A 20,697-nucleotide genomic window follows, 5' to 3' on the forward strand; every position below is an offset into this window, starting at 1 on the left:
ACTGCGACGTTATGGCGGACACTTTTGACACATTTCTGGCGCCATTCACATTTATACTGCAATCAGTGCTATAAATATGCACTAATTACAGTATAAATGTGACTGGCAGGGAAGGGGTTAACACTAGGGGGTGAGGAAGGGGTTAAATGTGTACCCTAATTAGTGTTCTAACTGTGGGGGAAGGGGGGTGACTGGGGGAGGTGACCGATCTGTGTCTCTATGTACAAGAGACACAGATCCGTCTCCTCTCTCCCCTGACAGCACGCTGTCTGCGAGAGCCGGGAATGAGAGATGATCTCATATGTAAACATATGAGATCATCTCTCATTGGCCGCACAGATCGCCTAGGAAACGGCCGCTCCGATTGGCCGTTCACGGCGATCTGTGACTGGCTGTGTCCAAGGGACACGGCCAGTACAGCAGTTCCCCGCAGCGCGCTCGGGAGCGCGCGCGGGGAACGTGCAAAGGGGAGGCCGTAAAAAGATGGCCTGTTAGAGTTTGGGAGCCGCGCTGAGGCCGTACAAAGTCGTACGGCCGTCAGCTAGTGGTTAAAGACAGATTAAACCTTAGCATTTTTTACTAACGTTGTGTTTTTGTGTTTTCCAGTTCCATGAATGAGGTGGTGCACACGTCCCCAACAATAGGGAGCAATGTGGAAGAAATTGTAGTGAACAATACTCGCTTTCTGATGTGGGATATCGGAGGACAGGAATCTCTCCGATCTTCATGGAACACTTATTACACAAACACCGAGGCAAGCACTTTCTTCTGATTGATTGGCGTCTCGGGGGTAAAAAGCATGCTAATATCATGTCAGTATAGGAATATCCTGTCTCTCTGGTTGACACTCTGAAATGTAAAATATTGTTAAAGCGGGACTATAGGCTCAAATATAAGTGTGCGCAGCCTATTGCATTAGGGTGTGCACCACATGTATGTGTGCAAATATATATAGGGCAGTAGATTGTGTCAGGGCGGAAATTGGTGTCAGTCGTTTATTTTTAATTTCTTTATTATAAAAAAAATGTTGAACCATTGGGGGGTTTTGGTGAAATATCAGGGGTCCAAACAGACCCCTGATGTCTCACTTTAGATACAGAGAAAGGTGACTGAGGACAAAGATTCCCCAGTCCTTTTCTCTGCAGCCAAGCAGCAGGGGGAATCTGCGCAGCACAGGGTGATTAGGGTGTGCCCTGGCACACCCTGTGCGCACGCCTATGGGCGCCAACCTGTTTTGTCGTAAATGGAGAATTTCATAATAGGCATGCTAGCTATTGCCTCAATCAAAAGTCCCAACCTTAGCTTTAGGCCCCATTTTTCAATTTCATATTTATTTTTTAAGGCAATGCATTTGGTTTCTTTGTTTTTTGGATCCTCCTTGTGTGCATTAGCCTACAGTAAGCCATACCTTAGAGTAGTGGTCTCCAAACTGCAGATGGGGGGCTAGATGTGGCCCTATGCATGCTTTTATCTGGTCCATGGGGCATTATTTCATATACGGTCAGCAACACTGGGGTGTATTTCCTGCCTCTGACAACAATGAGGCACTGGTCCTCCCACTGGCACCAACGATGGGGCACTGGCCATAGTCTGCCCCCCCCCCAAAAGTTTGAAGGACAGTAATCTGGCCCTTTGTTTGGTGACCCCCCCCCCCCCCCCCCCCCCTGCTTTAGGCTTCATGTACACTGCTGCTGGTAAACAGACGTTTAGGAGCAGTTGGGAATTTTTTTTCTTAGAATCTCGGGCCTCCCGGTGGAACGAAAAAGCCAGGACGAGCGGTGGGAGCGGTTGTCCCCTCCCGCTGCTTGTAACAAGCCTCATCAGTTGTCATTACAATGAAGCCAACCGTCCGCTCTAAAGAACGGTACCATGCATCACCCTGGTAAAACCCCTTGAAGTAATATCAGTCTAGTTTGCCGATTTTTGGGAAAATGCTGATATTGGATAATCGGTCGATCCCTAGTTCTACAGCCCCTGTTACCCAAGGAGCTCACACTCTAATATCCTTACCACACTTATATGCTGATTGGTGAAAGATTTGAGAAGAAGAAAAAACTGACACAATTTTTTGTTTATTTTGGGGTTTCATTGATTTTTTTTAAATTTATTTCTTATTTGCTTTCTCTCCATTTGTAGTTTGTAATCGTTGTTGTGGACAGCACCGATAGAGAACGCATTTCAGTGACCAGAGAAGAACTTTATAAAATGTTATCCCATGAGGTGAGTAATATGCCGTGTACATATACTGTATGTAGTGTGCTGGTTGCCCCCCCCCATGGTTTCTGGAGTCCACTCGAGAAGGATTTGAAAACCCCTTATCTATGCAACTCTTAGGCTGCTTTCACACTGAGGCGTGCAGCCGCGGTGACGGCGATTTTCGGGCGCTAGCGGTGAGGCTTTAACCCCCGCTAGCGGCCGAAAAAGCGTTGCGGGCGGTATTACCGCGCTTTCCCATTGATTTCAATGGGAAGGCGCGGTATAGGAGCGGTGAACACCCCGCTCCTATACCGCGGTAAAGATGCGGCTAGCAGGACTTTTTGGTGCGCTCCTGCTAGCGCACCGCTTCAATGTGAAAGCCTTCGGGCTTTCACATTGGACACTACAGGGTATGATTTTTCATGCGGTATAGCAGCGCTATTTTTAGCGCTGTACCGCATGAAAAACGCCCCAATGTGCAAGGGGCCTTAGAGCAGAGCACATAATATAATATAATATAATATACGCTCTCTTTCCAGGGTAGTCCTATTTCTCAGGATGAATCTAACATGCTGGCAACGTTCCTTATTAACCACTTAAGACCCGGACCTTTAGGCAGGTAAAGGACCTGGCCAGTTTTTGCGATTCGGCACTGCGTCGCTTTAACTGACAATTGCGCGGTCGTGTGACGTAACTCCCAAACAAAATTGGCGTCCTTTTTTTTCCCACAAATAGAGCTTTATTTTGGTGGTATTTAATCACCTCTGCGTTTTTTATTTATTTATTTTTTTGTTTTTTTTTGCGCTATAAACAAAAATAGAGCGACAATTCTGAAAAAAATGCAATATTTTTTTGCTTTTTGCTGTAATAAATATCCCCCAAAAACATATAAAAAAAAAAAAATTTTCCTCAGTTTAGGCCGATACGTATTCTTCTAAATATTTTTGGTAAAAAAAAAATGCAATAAGCGTTTATCGATTTGGTTTGCGCAAAATTTATAGCGTTTACAAAATAGGGGATAGTTTTATTGCATTTTTATCAATTTTTTTTTTTTTTTTTTCGTGACTTTGACATTATGGCGGACACTTCAGACAATTTTGACACATTTTTGGGACCATTAAAAATGCATTGTTTACTGTGAAAGTGACAATTGCAGTTTGGGAGTTAACCACAATATGCTAAAAGCACATAAAATGCATAGGTGTGAATCCAGCCTAAGGCTACGTTCACACCTGAGCATTTTTAATGCGATTTTGTGCAAGTCACCAATGTAAAAGGCAGAAATGTAAAATGCCGCAAAGAAGCTCCTGTTCTTTTCTGAATTTAAGGCCTTTTTCAGGCGTTTTGCTTCAGGTGACAAAACGCTCAGATGGGATTTTGCTTGTTGTGCGTTTTTTTTTTTTCCTGGGTGTTTTTATGAGCTGAAAACGCTTCAGGTGTGAATGCAGCCTAAGTCACCATACAAGTTCATTATCGAGGATCGTGTCACTTGCTGGACAATACAACAATAGCTGCCACTCAGATTATGATTAAAACTAGCTAAAAAGGGAAAGGTACACATGGGCAGGGCTGTATACGAAAAAATCTGCAAGGTCCCTGGCACCCGTTCAAACTAGCCAGCAAAATACTAACTAAACCGGTTTCACTACTATTTTTTTATTTATTTTTTTACATTTTTTTTTTACTTAACCACTTAAGCCCCGGACCATTTTGTTGCTAAATGCCCAGGCCAGGTTTTGCGATTCGGCACTGCGTCGCTTTAACAGACAATTGCGCGGTCGTGCGACGTGGCTCCCAAACAAAATTTGGCGTCGTTTTTTCCCCACAAATGGAGCTTTCTTTTGGTGGTATTTGATCACCTCTGCGGTTTTTATTTTTTTGCGCTATAAACAAAAATAGAGCGACAATTTTGAAAAAAAATGCAATATTTTTTACTCTTTGCTATAATAAATATCCCCCAAAAACATATATAAAAAATGGCAATAAGTGTTTATCGATTGGTTTGCGCAAAATTTATAGCCTTTACAAAATAGGGGATAGTTTTTTTTTAGATTTTTATTAATTATTTTTTTACTACTATTGGCGGCGATCAGCGTTTTTTTTTTTTTTTCGTGACTGCGACATTATGGCGGACACTTCGGACGATTTTGACACATTTTTGGGACCATTGTCATTTTCACAGCAAAAAATGCATTTAAATTGCATTGTTTATTGTGAAAATGCCAGTTGCAGTTTGGGAGTTAACCACAGGGGGCGCTGTAGGAGTTAGGCTTCACCTTGTGTGTGTTTACAACTGTAGGGAAGTGTGGCTGTAGGACTGACGTCATCGATCGAGTCTCCTTATCAAAGGGATCACTCGATCGATGCAGCCGCCACAGTGAAGCACGGGGAAGCCGTGTTTACATACGGCTCTCCCCGTTCTTCAGCTCCGGGGAGCGATCGTGACGGAGAGGCTATAAATGAATAGCCGCGCCGTCGTCCCGGATCGCTCCCCGCGGGAATCCGCCCACCGCACGCAGCGGGGGGGGGGTCCCGATCGAACCCCGACCCGCGGAAAGGCAAGGACGTATATATACGCCCTTCTGCCCTGTCCGTGCCATTTTGCGGACGTAAATAGTCGTGCGGCGGGCGTTAAGTGGTTAAAGTGATTGAAAACGATCACCTTGTAAAACAAGCAATTCAGTTTGAACTGTAAATGAAAGGCAAAACATTTTTTTTATAGATATAACAAAAACATAAAAAAAAAAAAAAAAGGGGGGAGGGGGGGGAAAAGGTATTGATAAAGTGATCACATTTCCTCTGTTCTCGGCTGCATTAGAAGTGGGGTAAGGAGGTCCCCCTAGACATTTTTTTTCTCCCCTCTGTGCCCTTTTCCCTCTACTAGGTTTATTCTTGTTAATTACCAACTGTAATAAAAAGATACTTTGAATGGTTTGGATTTTTGACCTGGACTTGGTATGTAGGAAAGGTGACATCTGTACCTGGAAGTGACATTATGCACATTGCATTTGTGTTCATTCCAGCAAGGGGAGATCAGCGAATGAACAACCTTGCAGCATCCGCCATGGGGGTCCTGGGCCTGCAGATGGGACAGCAGAATAGAAAACCTGGCTGGGGGAGGGGTAGGGAGGGAAGCACACTACAGAGGGTCTGTGGAAGTGATCAGGCAGCTGCACAGCCACTGGGTCACTTTCACCTGACTGCCAACAGTCAGCTTGTCATAACATACGTTTGGCAGTAAAATGGTTAAGAAGGAAAAGGCTGCCTCCAGGGGAGCCTGCTCTCTGTTTTATGCATTGCTATATATTGTATGTCCCATAGCTGGAGACTGCACTTCTCAGAGGTCCCTTAACATGACTTCCACATTTATTTGCAACAAAATCCTCTGCTTCTAGTAGTAGAAACTGGTTTGGTTAGGTTTTTTTTTTTTTGCTGTATAGCTTGAAAGTAGGGCTGGGTCCTTCTTTTTTATTTTTTGTATTGTTTCTGGTTAATGCATATCTGTAATGTGCAAAATGATGGTAGGATTAGCAGATTCTTCTGTTTGACTTGTTTTATGACACGTGGAATTACAATAAAGTATCGTTGACGAGATAAGATCCGCACCTCCTACTGCCCTGTTACTTTCATGGCGTCGACACTCACTGAAGTTGATCAGGTTTACAGAGATTCTCATCCCTCCCAAGCAGATAATACACAATCAGGGTTATTTACTAAAGGAAAATCCACTTTGCATTGCAAGGGCACTTGGAAGTGCAGTCGCTGTAGATCCGAGGGGGACATGCAAGGAAAATAAACTAAATTTTACCTTGCACGTGATTGGTTAATAAAATCAGCAGAGCTTCCCCTCATTTCAGATCTACCCCTCAGATTTACATTGACTGCACTTCCAAGTGCACTTGTAGTGCAAAGTGGATTTGCCTTTTGTAAATAACCCCCAGTATGTACTTAAACCACTTTAGTCCTTTGTATCTGTTATTGCTTTCATGGTTACAGATCCTCTTAAACATTTAAAGGATAAGTTCACTTTTTCTAAAAATAATAAATGCTCTTCTTCTTTTTTTTTTTTTTTTTTTTTGCAGGTAGAAATTTTGAAATGATTGTTGCAGAACTACAAGTCCCTCAAGGCATAGCAAGACACTGAGAGCCAGATCCACAAACGAGATACGGCGGCGTATATACTGATACGCCGTCGTATCTCTGTTTCTAACTATGCGACTGATTCATAGAATCAGTTACGCATAGCTAGCCCTAAGATCCGACAGGTGTAATTGAATTACACTGTCGGATCTTAAGGATGCAATTCTAGGCCGGCCGCTAGGTGGCGAGGCCATTGCGGCCGGCGTAGAATATGCAAATGAAGATTTACAGCAATCCCCGAACGTCTCGAACGGCCCGAATGGCCCGTCGATCTAAATCTACGTTTCCGTCGGGTTACGCCGCATAAAACTATGGCTGAGCCCTAGTTCTCCTAAGCCATGTTAAGTATGGCCGTCGTTCCCGCGTCGAAATTTAAACATCAACGTCATTTGCGTAAGACGTCCGTAAATGGCGCTGGACGCCATTTACGTTACCGTCTAAGCAAATGACGTCGGTGCGACGTCAGTTAGTGCAATGCACGTCGGGTAATTTACCCGACGGAGCATGCGCAGTACGTCCGGCGCGGGAGCGCGCCTAATTTAAATGGGACTCGCCCCATTCTATTTGGCCCGCCTTGCGCCGGACAGATTTAAGTTACACCGCTGCAAATTTCCAGGTAAGTGCTTTGTGGATCGGGCACTAACTTGGACAATTTGTGGCAGTGTAACTTAAATGGGAAAAGTTAAGTTACGCCCGATATTTGTGGATCTGGCCCTGAGAGCCACAAGCATGAGACCCAGAGGCATGATGGGACTTGTAGTTTTGCAACAGCTGGAGGTCCGCTAATTGCATATCCTTGCTGTAAAGCATTGCACCACTGATCAGCAGGTCGCTGGTGCCATGCAGGTCTCCTGTAGATCTGTCAGTGTACCTGTACATCCCGTATGGGCAAGCAGATACACTGACAGGAAGAAATCAATCAATTACCACGGCACTCAAGAACGCCATGGTAATTTATCGAGAACTACAGGCTAACAGCCGCAAAGGATGTTGGGGCTTGTAGTTCATTCACACACAGCTGTGTGAATGAATGATGATGCAACTGCACTGATTTAAAAAAATGACAGCTAGTAGGGGTAACCTCTCCCCGTATTGCTGTCGGGGGGGGGGGGGGGTCGGAACATGTAACATATGCCTAAAGGTGAACTTATCCTTTAATCAGCTCTTTCCTAATCCTGTTTCCCTGAACATTTTGACCTATTCAGCCTATTTTTTTTCTATTGCAGGACCTGAAGAAGGCGGGGCTGCTGGTCTTTGCAAACAAGCAAGATGTGAAGGAATGTATGAGCGTAGCAGAGATTTCACAGTACTTGAAGTTGACGTCATTGAAAGATCATCAGTGGCACATACAGGCATGCTGTGCTCTCACTGGAGAAGGGTGAGTCCTTTAGAAGGAAAAAACACTAAGGTAACTCATTGCCAAAACATACCGCCGAGGCAGCAAAGGAGGGGCTCAAGAAGAAGCACAGTCTCCACGCCTTTTAAAAGAGATGTATGTTTTTTTTCAGATTCATACTTGCCTGGGTGGATGCAGCATTGTCCAATGCTTCATCTGTCCCCCGGTGCCTCTAATACTGAGGAACCAAACTATCGAGCTCCGCTGATCTCTCGGTTTTCACAGCACCGTGAGCAGAGAGCTGCTGACTGTGAATGCCCAAACCCTCGATTCTCTCTGGTGCTAGCATCACAAGTGTCGGCATCCACCTGTGACAGCTTGAGGCTTCACAGCCAGGTGCGCACTGCACATGCGCGAGTCACGCTTGCTCTTCTTAATGGCTGGGCAATCTTCTGGGACCTGTGTTCCAGAAGATTTCAGAGAGGGAGAGGGGAACTTCTGCTTGAGTCGCCTAGGTGGCACGGGCGGAAGTGGGAGCTGGGTACCCCCTCCCAATAAAAAAGATGATATGCCAAACGTGACATGTAAAGGGGGTGAGGAGTCCTTAAAGCCGAGTTCCACCCAAAAATGGAACTTCCACTTTTTGAAATCCTCCCCCCTCTGGTGTCACATTTTGGCACCTTTCAGGGGGGAGCAAATACCTGTCTAATCCAGGTATTTGTTCCCACTTCCGGGCATAGATAGCCGCAGTATCCGCGGATATCTATGTCATGTCCGGCCCCTCCTCCGTACCCCGCGCTGTCTTCTGGGAGACGCACATGTCCCAGAAGACAACAGGGACCAGTGGGATTGCGCATTCGCTGTAGGTAACCAGGCTGTGAAGCCGCAAGGCTTCACTTCCTGATTCTCTTACCGAAGATGGTGGCCCCTCCACCCGAGAGCAGGGGGACAGATCAGCTATGGGTGCCCACATCGCAGGCACCCTGGACAGGTAAGTGTCCATATTTTAAAAGTCAGCAGCTGCAGTAGTTGTAGCTGCTGAATTTAAAAAATAAAATTGGAACTCCGCTTTAAAGCGAAAGTTCCGCTTTTGGGTGGAACTCCGCTTAAAGGATTTAAAGAAGATCTGTAAAGATAAGTGGACCAAAATCCCTCCTGAGATGTGTGCAAACCTGGTAACCAACTACAAGGAACGTCTGACCTCTGTGCTTGCCAACAAGTGTTTATCCACTAAGTACTGTTTTGTTTGGGGATCAAATACTTATTTTACTCACTGAACTGCAACTCAATTCATAACATTTGTATCTTGTAGTTTCTGTCTCTCTGGTTGATATTCTGTCTCTCTGGTTGATATTCTGTCTCTATCATTTCTCATATCGCCTTTCAGGACAACCTTGGAGAGAGCGCAGCTCCGCCCACTTTTTAGGAAACACATGATCCTTTAACCACTTCCCGCCCGGCCTATGGCCGATTTACGTCCGGGAAGTGGTTCTGAAATCCTGACAGGACGTTCTAGAACGTCCTGCAGGATTTCATGCCGCGCGCGCCCGTGGGGGCGCGCATCGCGGCGATCGGTGATGCGGGGTGTCAGTCTGACACCCTGCATCTCCGATCTCGGTAAAGAGCCTCCGGCGGAGACTCTTTACCACGTGATCAGCCGTGTCCAACCACGGCTGATCACGATGTAAACAGGAAGAGCCGCCGATGGCTCTTCCTCACTCGCGTCTGACAGACGCGAGTAGAGGATAGCCGATCTGCGGCTCTCCTGACAGGGGGGGTTAGCGCTGATTGTTTATCAGCGCAGCCCCCCCTCGGATCGCCACACTGGACCACCAGGGATGCCCACCCTGGAGCACCAGGGTGGGCAAAAAAAAAAAAAAAGCCAAAAAAAAAAAAAAAGTGTAAAAAAAAAAAAACCATAAAGAAAAAAGATGCCAGTCAGTGCCCACAAATGGGCACTGACTGGCAACAATCAGTGCTGCCACCCCAGTGTCCATCAGCGCCACCCCAGTGTCCATCAGCGCCACCCCAGTGTCCATCAGCGCCACCCCAGTGTCCATCAGTGCCACCCCACAGTGCCCATCCATGCCCAGTGCCCACCTAGCAGTGCCCATCTGTGCCACCCATAAGTGCCCATCTGTGCCGCCCATGAGTGCCCATCTGTGCCGCCCATGAGTGCCCATCTGTGCCGCCTATGTGTGCCCATCTGTGCCGCCTATGTGTGCCCATCTGTGCCGCCTATGTGTGCCCATCTGTGCCGCCTATGTGTGCCCATCAGTGCCGCCTATGTGTGCCCATCAGTGCCGCCTATGTGTGCCCATCAGTGCCGCCTACGTGTGCCCATCAGTGCCGCCTACGTGTGCCCATCAGTGCCGCCTATGTGTGCCCATCAGTGTCGCATACCAGCGCCGCCAATCAGTGCCACCTCATCTGTGCCCGTCAGTACTACCTCATCGATGTCCATCAGTGCCATCTCATCGGTGCCCATTAGTGCCGCCATATCAGTGCCCGTAATTGAAAGAGAAAACGTATTTACAAAAAAATTAACAGAAAAAAATAAAAACGTAATTTTTTTTCCAAATTTTCAGCCTTTTTTTAGTTGTTGCGCAAAAATAAAAAATCGCAGAGGTGATCAAATACCACCAAAAGAAAGCTCTATTTGTGGGGAAAAAAGGACGCCAATTTTGTTTGGGTACAGTGTAGCATGACCGCGCAATTGCCATTCAAAGTGCGACAGTGCTGAAAGCTGAAAATTGGCTTGGGCGGGAAGCTGCGTAAGTACCTGGTATGGAAGTGGTTAAGATCCCTCCTCTTCCACCATGGCCTCAGTTATTGTGTTTCCTCCGCCATGGTGGAAGCATCATAGGGAACCAGGGAGCTGCGCTCTCTCCAAGGCGGAGGGGTTGTTAGCTTACCTTTTTTCTGTTGTTTAGTGCAGTGACCATCCCGGCCCCCCTCCACGGGGAGGGGGCGTTCAGGAGTCCCCAGACGCTCCGGCTCAGTGGAGCATTCGGCTTCCCAGGAGGCGGTGGCGTGTGCCCGGGTGCTGCGGTAGGGCCTGGTGGCCGAGCGGTAACCGCCGCAGGTCGGCGTTGTTCCGCATTTCAGCTCCGGGTCCCGGCCGGCGAGTGCGTCGCGCACGGTGACGCCGCTTCCTGGTGGGGGCGTGGCGCAGTGGTTCTCGACGCATGGAACGCAGCGTCTGTGGGACGGGTCAGGTGACCGGCGCTTCCGTTTCCGGCCCCCGATGATGACGCGGGACGCCGGGAAAATTTAAAAAAACGGAGCTTTCTAGCTACTATCCTGCTGCGCTCTACAATGGAGGAGAGACTGACAGCACCAGCGGAAACAGGCGCTGCAAGCACCGGTCAGGCCCAGGTAAGAGGGGTACACTGGTGCCTTTTATTCTTACTTTATGTGGGCCTATTTTGTGGTTTATTGTTGTCCTCCCTGAGGGAGCCTGTGGTTACCAGACCAAGTTAATGTCCTTGGTCTGCATAGCCGTAAGGGGTAGTGGCACTTATTTTCAGGCCCCTTGTTTATTTCTGGTGGTGGCAGCACTGGGTGTTAGAATATAAAAAAAAAAAAAAGGATGGTAACTTTTGGTTTGTCATCTCGTTGCAGGAAAAATCTGTAGGCAAAACCAAACACTTGGATGCACCAAGAAAATGCCCATCTTGCAGGAATCCTTTAAGGGATTCGTGGCAAAAACCCATGTGCAGATCCTGTATTAAAAATTTGGTAGAAGAGGAAACTTCGCAACAATATAAGGACCTATTCTCTTCAGTTCAGGAACTAGCAAGCTCTTTAGGTTCAGTTAAGGATCTGATTGCACAAGGCTCCGCAAGTCAAAGGGAACCTCAGCAGCCACCACCTAGCCCAAAAGTCCCCTTATCTAGACAAACAGATGGGGATTCGGCAGATGAAGGAACCAGTACTCTCGCCTCCCTCAGGGATTCAGATGAGGAGGAAGAGGAAGAAGATAGTAGTACAATTTCTAAATTTAAATTGTCTTTAGAAGACGTTGATGAGTTACTTAAGGCAATTTACACCACCCTGGATATCCAGGAGGAAAGGGTCCAGTTATCCATACATGATAAAATGTATCAAGGATTGGACGAATCCAAACACCGGGTTTTCCCGGTCCACAAAGTCCTCTCGGACACAATCAAAAAAGAGTGGAAAGACCCTGAACGGGCTCCTTTTTTTTCCAAGACTCTTAAAAGAAGGTTTCCATTCGAAGAAAGTGATTCTGAAGTATGGAACAAAAAACCTAAAGTAGACGCTGCTTTCTCGCAAGTATCGCGTCATACAGATCTGGCTTTTGAGGACATGGGGGTTTTAAAAGACCCGATGGATAAGAGGGCTGATTCCCTCCTAAAGAAGGCTTGGGATTCCGCTTCAACCAGCCTGAAACCAGCTATGGCCGCCACAGTCGTTGCACGCAATCTGGAGTGCTGGGTTGAAAAATTACAAAGTCATGTAGAGGCAGGCACCCCAAGGAAGGATCTGTTGGAGTCCTTTCCCTTAATTTTAAAAGCCATCAAATATATGGCAGATGCATCTGCGGAGTCCATTAAAATGGCTGCAAGGTCAACAGCCTTGGTAAACTCTGTCAGGCGAGCGGTATGGTTGAAAACCTGGTCGGGTGATACACCCTCTAAGGTTAAACTGTGCGGTTTACCTTTCTCAGGGGACCTTTTGTTCGGTCAAGACTTGGAAAAGGTACTTGACAGAACGGCGGATAAGAAAAAGGCTTTTCCCCCTAAAAAGGGTCAAAACCCCAAAAAGAATTTTCGTCCTTTTCAGCAATCCCAGAAGAAAAAGGAAGAAAATAAAAGAGGTTGGGGGTCCCAAAGAGGTAGAGGTAGAGGAGGTATCCTTTTCAAAAACCCCTCAGAACAGACTACCAAAAATAAATGACGATCTGCTTCCGGTAGGAGGAAGGTTGTCTGCCTTTCTCCCACAGTGGAAGCAGATGCCCGTAAGCCCTTTTGTGGAGAGAATCATCACAGAAGGGTACAGTCTGGAATTTTCAGAGTGTCCCCCGAGAAGGTTCTATATTACAGCCCTTCCCCGGGACAAAGAAAAAGCCTCTGCAATGATGATCCTGCTTCAGGATCTGATGAGTCAGGGAGTTGTAGTTCAGGTCCCAAAACATCAGGAGGGCCAGGGCTTCTATTCCCATATTTTTTTGGTAAAGAAGCCCTCGGGAAAGTTTCGCCTGATCCTAAACTTGAAGGTCTTAAACAAGTCGATCAGATACAAACATTTCCGTATGGATACCATTTACTCAATAGTAAAGTTGCTGACCCCTGGTTGTTTCATGGCATCCCTGGACCTCAGGGATGCCTATTTACACGTCCCGATTGCCCAAGCTTCCCAGCAGTTTCTCAGACTGGCAGTGAACCTGGGGTCCAGGGTATGGCATCTTCAATTCAGGGCCCTCCCCTTCGGGCTTTCCTCCTCCCCCAGGATCTTCACAAAGATCATGGCAGAGGCCTTGGAACCACTGAAGCTGAAAGGGATTTCGGTTGTCCCATACTTGGACGACCTGCTGTTCTTCGCGGACTCTCGGGATCAAGTTGCGACGAACCTTCTGGTGTCGCAGGTTCATCTCGGGGGTTTAGGTTGGTTACTAAACCGCGAGAAATCAAATCTGGTACCCTCCCAAGAGACAAGATTTCTGGGGTATACCATAAATTCAATCCTTCAGAAAGTCTTCTTACCCCAGGAGAAGATAGAGAAGGTTCTGGGTGCTGTAGCTCAGGTCCAGACAAACCTAGAGGTGTCAGTCAGGACAGCAATGGCAGTCTTAGGACTACTCACAGCCTCAATCCCGGCAGTTCCATGGGCGAGGTTACACTCTCGTCCTCTCCAGACGAGCATTCTTCAGTCCTGGTCACATCAGGAGTCACTAGAGAAACGTATCAGTTTAACATCAAAAGTAAAAAGAGCACTCTGGTGGTGGAGAAATCCCGTCAATTTAACCAAGGGTCTTCCCTGGGTCTTTCCGGTAGAGAAGCGCCTAACAACAGACGCGAGTTCCTGGGGTTGGGGAGCCCATCTAGAGGGACAGACTGCTCAAGGCACCTGGTCCAAACCAGAAACCTGAAGGTCTTCAAACTGGAGAGAACTAAAAGCTATATTCCTGGGGCTCCAGGCCTTTCATCAGTTAGTGAAGGGTTACCATGTGCAGGTCCTTTCGGACAACACCACAGCAGTGGCGTACGTCCTCAAGCAGGGGGGAACCAGAAGCAGAGGTCTTATGCAGTTGGCCAACCATCTGCTGTCCTGGTCAGAGCTAAATCTAGCATCCCTGTCAGCGGTACACCTAAAAGGGTCGCAAAACCTGTTAGCGGACCTACTGAGCAGGAGGTGCATACTGGAGGCAGAATGGAGCCTAAACTCAGAGGTGTTCATGGCAATCACTCAGGAATGGGGTCAGCCACAGATAGATCTGTTCGCCAACCAACAGAATGCGAAAGTGCGGAGATTCTTCTCCCTTCACAGAGAAGACAAGGCAGCAGCCATAGACGCCCTGGCCCAGCAGTGGCACTACCAGCTGTGCTACGCCTTCCCCCCCTTTCACACTAATACCACTAGTCCTAAGAAAGTTCAGGGAAGAAAAGGCCAGTCTGATCTTAATCACTCCCTACTGGCCAAAAAGACCGTGGTTTGCATCACTTCAGAATTTAGCCACAAAACCACCGTGGAAGCTACCACTCAGGAAAGACCTACTGTCTCAAGGTCCTGTGAACCATCCGGAGGTGGAACGTTTACAGTTGACAGCCTGGTTTCTGAAGAAGACCTTTTAAGATCAAAGGGACTCTCGGATAAAGTGATAAAAACACTACTAGACAGCAGGAAAAGTGTAACCAGAGCAATTTACCTCAAGGTCTGGAGAAAATTCAATTCTTGGTGTACTCCCAAAGAACTTCAGGTTAATAGCGTCATTTCAGTTGTGGAATTCCTTCATGCAGGTATGGAGAAAGGGTTAGCAATTAGCACCCTAAGGACGCAAGTAGCAGCTCTTTCGGTTTACTTAGAAAGAACTTTATCTAAGGAACATTTAGTTTCAAGATTTTTTAAGGCACTGGGTCGAAGTAGGCCGGTAGCCTTTAAATCCTTTCCCAGTTGGGATTTATCAATCGTCTTACAGGGTCTCACGGAGGCTCCGTTTGAACCCTTAGAAAATATTTCTTTAAAGAATTTGGTACTAAAAACAATTTTTTTGGTGGCCATCACGACCGCAAGAAGGGTCAGCGAAATCCAAGCTTTGGTAGTTACAGAGCCTTATTTAAGAATTTTTCCGGACAGGATAATTCTTCGGACAGATCCAGCCTTTCTTCCTAAGGTCTCATCAACTTTTCACAGGTCTCAGGAAATAATCCTTCCTACTTTTTGTTCAGCTCCCTCTAATGCAGGAGAACAAACCTTTCATACTCTTGACGTAAGAAGATGTGTACTTCGATACCTCTCGGTCACCAAGGAATTCAGGAAGTCAAACGCCTTGTTTATAATATTCACAGGAGCAAGGAAAGGAGAAAAGGCTTCCAAAAGCACGTTGGGTAGATGGCTCAAACAAGCCATTGTAGAGAGTTACCAAGCCAAAGGAGAGGTGCCTCCTACAGGAATCACGGCCCATTCAACAAGGTCTACGGCAGTTTCCTGGGCCGAAAGAGCCGGTGCTACGCCTGAACAGATCTGCAAGGCAGCTACATGGTCCAGCTATTCGACCTTTTTGCGGCACTACAGGCTAGACTTACTGTCCGCTGCGGAGCAAGCCTTCGGCAGGAAGGTTCTGCAAGCAGTGGTCCCACCCTAGGGTAAGTTACTCGGTTATCCTCTCCAAGGTTGTCCTGAAAGGCGATATGAGAAAGGCCTAGTTAGACTTACCGGTGACGGTATTTCTAAGAGCCTTTCAGGACAACCGCTATTTTCCCTCCCTAAGTATTTGAATAGGAGTATGTTTTAAATGTCTATCATGGTTTGTTGTGGTTCTTCTGTGCTTTGTTTTCCAGTTGTCGGAGACCACAATAACTGAGGCCATGGTGGAAGAGGAGGGATCTTAAAGGATCATGTGTTTCCTAAAAAGTGGGCGGAGCTGCGCTCTCTCCAAGGTTGTCCTGAAAGGCTCTTAGAAATACCGTCACCGGTAAGTCTAACTAGGCCTTTTAAATACACCTATGATAACAATTGTAGATCCTTCATTTCTTTGTAAGTGGGGAAACTTGCAAAATCTGACTGGGGAGTCCAATAATAATTTTCCTTTTTTCCCCCACTGTATACAGTTGGACCTCTTTCACACGCCCGATTACTTGCATCTAACCCAGGGGTAGGCAACCTGTGGTGCTCCAGCTATTGTGGAACTACATTTCCCATGAGGCATTGCAAGGTTTGCAGTTACAATTCCTCCCAGAGGCATGATGGGACTTGTAGTTCTGCAACAGCTGGCGTTCCACAGGTTGCCTACCCCTGATCTAGCCTATAGGAATTGGGCTCTAAATGAGCAGAAAATGTGTAAAGAAGGGATCTGTGGTAGAACTACACTTCCCATGAGGCATTGTGAAAATCTGACATTCACAGCCATGACTTGGCATGATGGGAATTGTAGTTCCTGAACAACTGGAGGGCCGTAGTTTGAAGACCCCTGGTGTAAAGGGTACATTTTGACTTCTCTGAGCTGACCTGTGACCTGTGTTGCCTTTTGATTGGCTGCTATAGCATAGAGCATGGGTCTTCAAACTATGGCCCTCCAGTTGTTCAGGAACTACAATTCCCATAATGCCTAGTAGGGTTGTCCCGATGCTTGGTATCGGTCCCGATACCGATACTAGTATTTCCCCAAGTACTTGTACTCGGGGAAAATGCTCCGATACTTTACCCAATACCTGACTTTCCCTGTATCCATCTCCAGTTTCCCCATCCGTTCTGCTCTCTTCGTGCTCCTGTGTCCCCCCCTCCGTGCCGCTGCCATTCTGCTTACTCCCTCCATGCTCCGTGTCCCCCTTCCGTACCGCTGCTCGTCTGCTCTCTTCCTCCATGCTCCCTGTGTCCCCCCCTCCGTGCCGCTGCCTTTCTGCTTACCCCCTCCGTGCCGTAGCTGTCCTCTGTTCTCCCCACCTCCATGTTCCCTGTCCCCCCTCCGTGCTGCTGCTTTCCCCTCCGTGCTCTGTGTCCCCCTTCATGTCGTCTTCCGCCCCCTCTGTCAGGATGGAGAGCGGCGGTAGGAGCCGCTAAACCCGGCTCCTACCTTTTCTGAATGAACAGAGTCGGTGATCACTGACTCTGTCCATTCATATGACTGAGCATCGTAAACTGTGTTTACGATGCTTCAGTTTATGAATGGAGAGGAGCCTCTGTCTCCTGTCCATTCATTTCCAGTGGAGCTGAGAAAGGGACTGGGGAATCTGTGTCCTTAGTCCCCTTCTCTGTCTTAAATGGGAGATGTCAGAGGTCTGTTAAGACCCCTGATATCTCTCCAAAGACCCCCAACATGGCTGATTAAAAAAAAAAAAAATTGCAATAAATATTTTTTTTAAAAAATAAATAAAAATAAAATGTACAAAAAAAAAAAAACACACTGACAACCCCCCCCCCCCAAAAAAAATCACTGTAAAAAAATAAAAAAAAAATAAAAAAAAAACCTGTCATGACACATGACATTAAAAAAGTGGTATCGGGACAACCCTACTAGGCATGATGGGAATTGTAGTTCCTGAACAACTGGGAGGGCCATAGTTTGAAGACCCCCTGGTGTAAAGGGTACATTTTTACTTCTGTGAGCTGACCACCCTGTGTGGCACTTTGATTGGCTGCTATAGCATAGAGCATGAGTCTTCAAACTATGGCCCTCCAGCTGTTCAGGAACTATAATTCCCATCATACCTAGTCATGTCTGTGAATGTCAGAGTTTTACAATGCCTCATGGAATGTGTAGTTCCGCAGCAGCTGGAGGGCCATCATTTGAGGATCGCTGGCATAGAGCACTAGGCACATGGTCAATAATTGAGTGAATAGTACAGATGTATTTACTATATAATTATTTTTTTCTTCTTCTTCATGGTCTAGCCTCTGTCAAGGACTTGAGTGGATGATGTCAAGACTGAAATCTAGATGACCCCAAATAGACCTGCAGAGACACTAGACTGCTAACAACACTGTATTTATGAATCCCTGGACTGCTGCAAACCTTCAACAAGTATTTATAATCCTAGTGTTCCACCGGTGTCAGAGAGCAATCTCTCAGAAGGCAAAAAAAAACAATAATAAATCTGTGACTACTTCTGAAAGCTGTGATTGGCCTGGCCATTATTTTCAGCCCTCCTCTACGAAACTTCAAAGGAGACGGGGAGATTTTTAAAACTTTTTACAATGACGGTTTTACAAGTGACTGTGGCCCGCGATGGACACACTGATCAGATGAACTAAGAACATCGATAATGGCTGAGCAGTATTTTTTTCTTCTTTTTTTTTTAAACTACTGAGAGGATCCCGACTGAACCTCAGCAATGTGCAGCTCTCTGTTGGGGGAACTGCAAGTCTCAGCGTGCCTTGTCCAACATACTAGGACTTGTAGTTCCAGAGATGAGAGAGATGCATATTTTACATTCTCTAACTAGAATCCTGTACATATCTTTGTATTTCCTATGTGTACGCATGCTCCTTTTATTGTACCAATGTATGGAAGAATTGCCTTGACAACAGTTAAAATTGCACAGTTCTAATTTTAGAGGACCTCTCGCTTTTGAAACGTCTTCTTAATCCGTCAGCTGAATGCAAATTGTGAAACTTTTTTTTTTTTTTCTAATATATTTTATTTGTCAAAAAATGGTTGAAGTGCTACCTCCATCATAGAAAGGTCTTGGCTGATAGTCTGGCCTGTGGTGTCTATATTAGGACTGAACATCTTAAAGGTAATCTGCCAACCAATTCAAGTTTTTAATAGTAGGGCCTCATTTACATGGGCGGCTGAAGGGCAGTAAAAAAACTGGTTGAGCTGCGGTTTTACCAACTGCTGAACCTTAAAGCGGAGCTCCACCCTAAAGTGGAACTTCCGCTCATCGGAACCCCCCCCCCCCTCCGGTGTCACATTTGACACCTTTCAGTGGGGTCCAGATACCTATCTTAAGACAGGAATTTGCACCCACTTCCGGGAGTCCTCTCTGTAGGGATTCTGCGGGTAGTTCGTCACTTCCCGCCCATTGTGTTCTGTGAAACATTCGGCTCCCAGAATCAGGGGTCAAGTCCTGGGGAAAAAAGTGTGGGAACTCCCACCCAAGATCCACTCCCCCACCAAAAAAAAAAATTATACGCTCATATGCATAATTACTAAATCGCATGTTTTTTCGATCCACTGTACCTTAGTAATCCTTTGTTACTGGCCGCTTCCTGTATATGGGTTCATCGGGTAGTGTGGGGGTATTCCGTCACTTCCTCGATGCCGCAATGTCTCCTAGGAACAATGACAAAAGCTCCCAGGAGACATTGCGGCATCGAGGAAGTGACGGAATACCCGCACACTACCCGATGAATCCATATACAGGAAGCGGCCAGCAACATAAAGGATTACTAAGGTTCGCCTGCCCCTGACAGTGACTCGAGCTGGGCATCGCCGCTTAGTGAAGGATTGGCTCGGGTGCCTCAGCTGCTCTAGTCCTGCAAAGGGAACGGAGTTCCTGCTGTGAAAAAAATGCAGGAACTCCGTTCCCGCAGGACTTGAGCCCTGCCCAGAACACAGCGGGAACCAGTGAGGATGGCGCTGCGCGACTCGTGAATGAGCCGTAGGGAATCGGGCAGTGAAGCCGGAACCCTTCACATCCCAATTCCCTCACTGAGGATGGTGGTGGGGGCAGCCGAGAGACGAGCGATTGCTCGCCTTCTGCTGCAGACGTCGCTGGACTCCAGGACAGGTAAGTGTCCTAAAATAAAAGTCAGCAGCTGCTGTATTTGTAGCTGCTGGCTTTTGATATTTTTTTTAAACAGCGGAGCTCCGCTTTAAATTGACAGGTTGGTACACATTGCCACGGTTGCAGTGTGGTGAAAATTATACAGCCTTCAGGCAGAAGTGGAGGCAAATATAACCCATTCAAATTGCACAGGATCACGATACAACCTCTATAGCTTTGTACACACGATCGGATTTCCATTGGACCAATCCGTGGAATTTTGTGCGAAGGGCGTTGGCCGTGAACTTGTTCTGCATACAGACAGCAGACCTTTTTCAGTCAACATTCACAAAACTACATGTTTTTTTTTTCTGCTCTTTAGCACCACCCTTTGGGCAACTTCTGCTAATGTTGGCATTGGTTCGGAGAATGCGTGTTTGTACTTTGGATTTTATTCCGACGGACTTGCGTACGCACACTCAGATAATCCGACGACACACATTTGTTGTCGGAAAAAATTTGAGAGCATGCTATAAAACATTTGTTGTTGGAAAAGCCGACAAGAATTGTCCGATGGAACGTACAAACGGTTGATTTATCCGAAAAATCCCTGCCATCACACAATTTGTTCTTGGAAAAATCTGATCGTGTGTATGGGCCTTATGCCTCTGCGTTTTTAGTGTGGGTGGGTTCTGCAGGCTTTTAGTGGTTACGACAGCCATACAGGAGGTTGTATAACACCACCGCACCAACTGCCTCTGTAAAAGTCCTCCACCATGGATCGCTTTTCAGCGGGGTGGTAAAACCAGCTCACATGTAAATGAGGCCTAAAAGATCTGTCCGAAACTGACGTCACAGGGTTATTGTTATGACCTTTTATTAGCCAGACAAGTTTTCAATGCGTGTCTCTTTGAAAGCACTTTTAACCTTTTCTATATCCCGGACTTCATGGCTAAGCATCACTACCTGCTAATCCCCCATTTACTATGGGAGTGGATCACTTGCCAGTAAAGGAACTTTCATTTGACAAGTGGTAGCAGTTGACTGTATTTAACCTTGATTGTGAAAGATTATATATATATATATATATATATATATATATATATATATATATATATATATATATATATATGT

The 20,697-nt window shown here is 46.5% G+C and overlaps 1 protein-coding gene across 1 annotated transcript in view; it reads left to right on the forward strand.

The window, feature by feature from the left end:
* The window catches only part of ARL5A (ADP ribosylation factor like GTPase 5A), a 37,680-nt gene extending 18,709 nt beyond the window's left edge, over positions 1 to 18,971 (forward strand). The window contains exons 3-6 of the mRNA XM_040357968.1: positions 607 to 754; positions 2,137 to 2,220; positions 7,563 to 7,714; positions 17,747 to 18,971. Of these exons, the coding sequence (XP_040213902.1) occupies positions 607 to 754; positions 2,137 to 2,220; positions 7,563 to 7,714; positions 17,747 to 17,795 (433 nt within the window). The 3' untranslated portion in view covers positions 17,796 to 18,971. The remainder of the gene's footprint in view (positions 1 to 606; positions 755 to 2,136; positions 2,221 to 7,562; positions 7,715 to 17,746) is intronic.
* The last annotated feature ends 1,726 nt before the right edge of the window (positions 18,972 to 20,697 follow it).

Source organism: Rana temporaria, chromosome 6, assembly GCF_905171775.1.
Source record: "Rana temporaria chromosome 6, aRanTem1.1, whole genome shotgun sequence".
NCBI classification, from domain to species: Eukaryota; Metazoa; Chordata; class Amphibia; order Anura; family Ranidae; genus Rana; species Rana temporaria.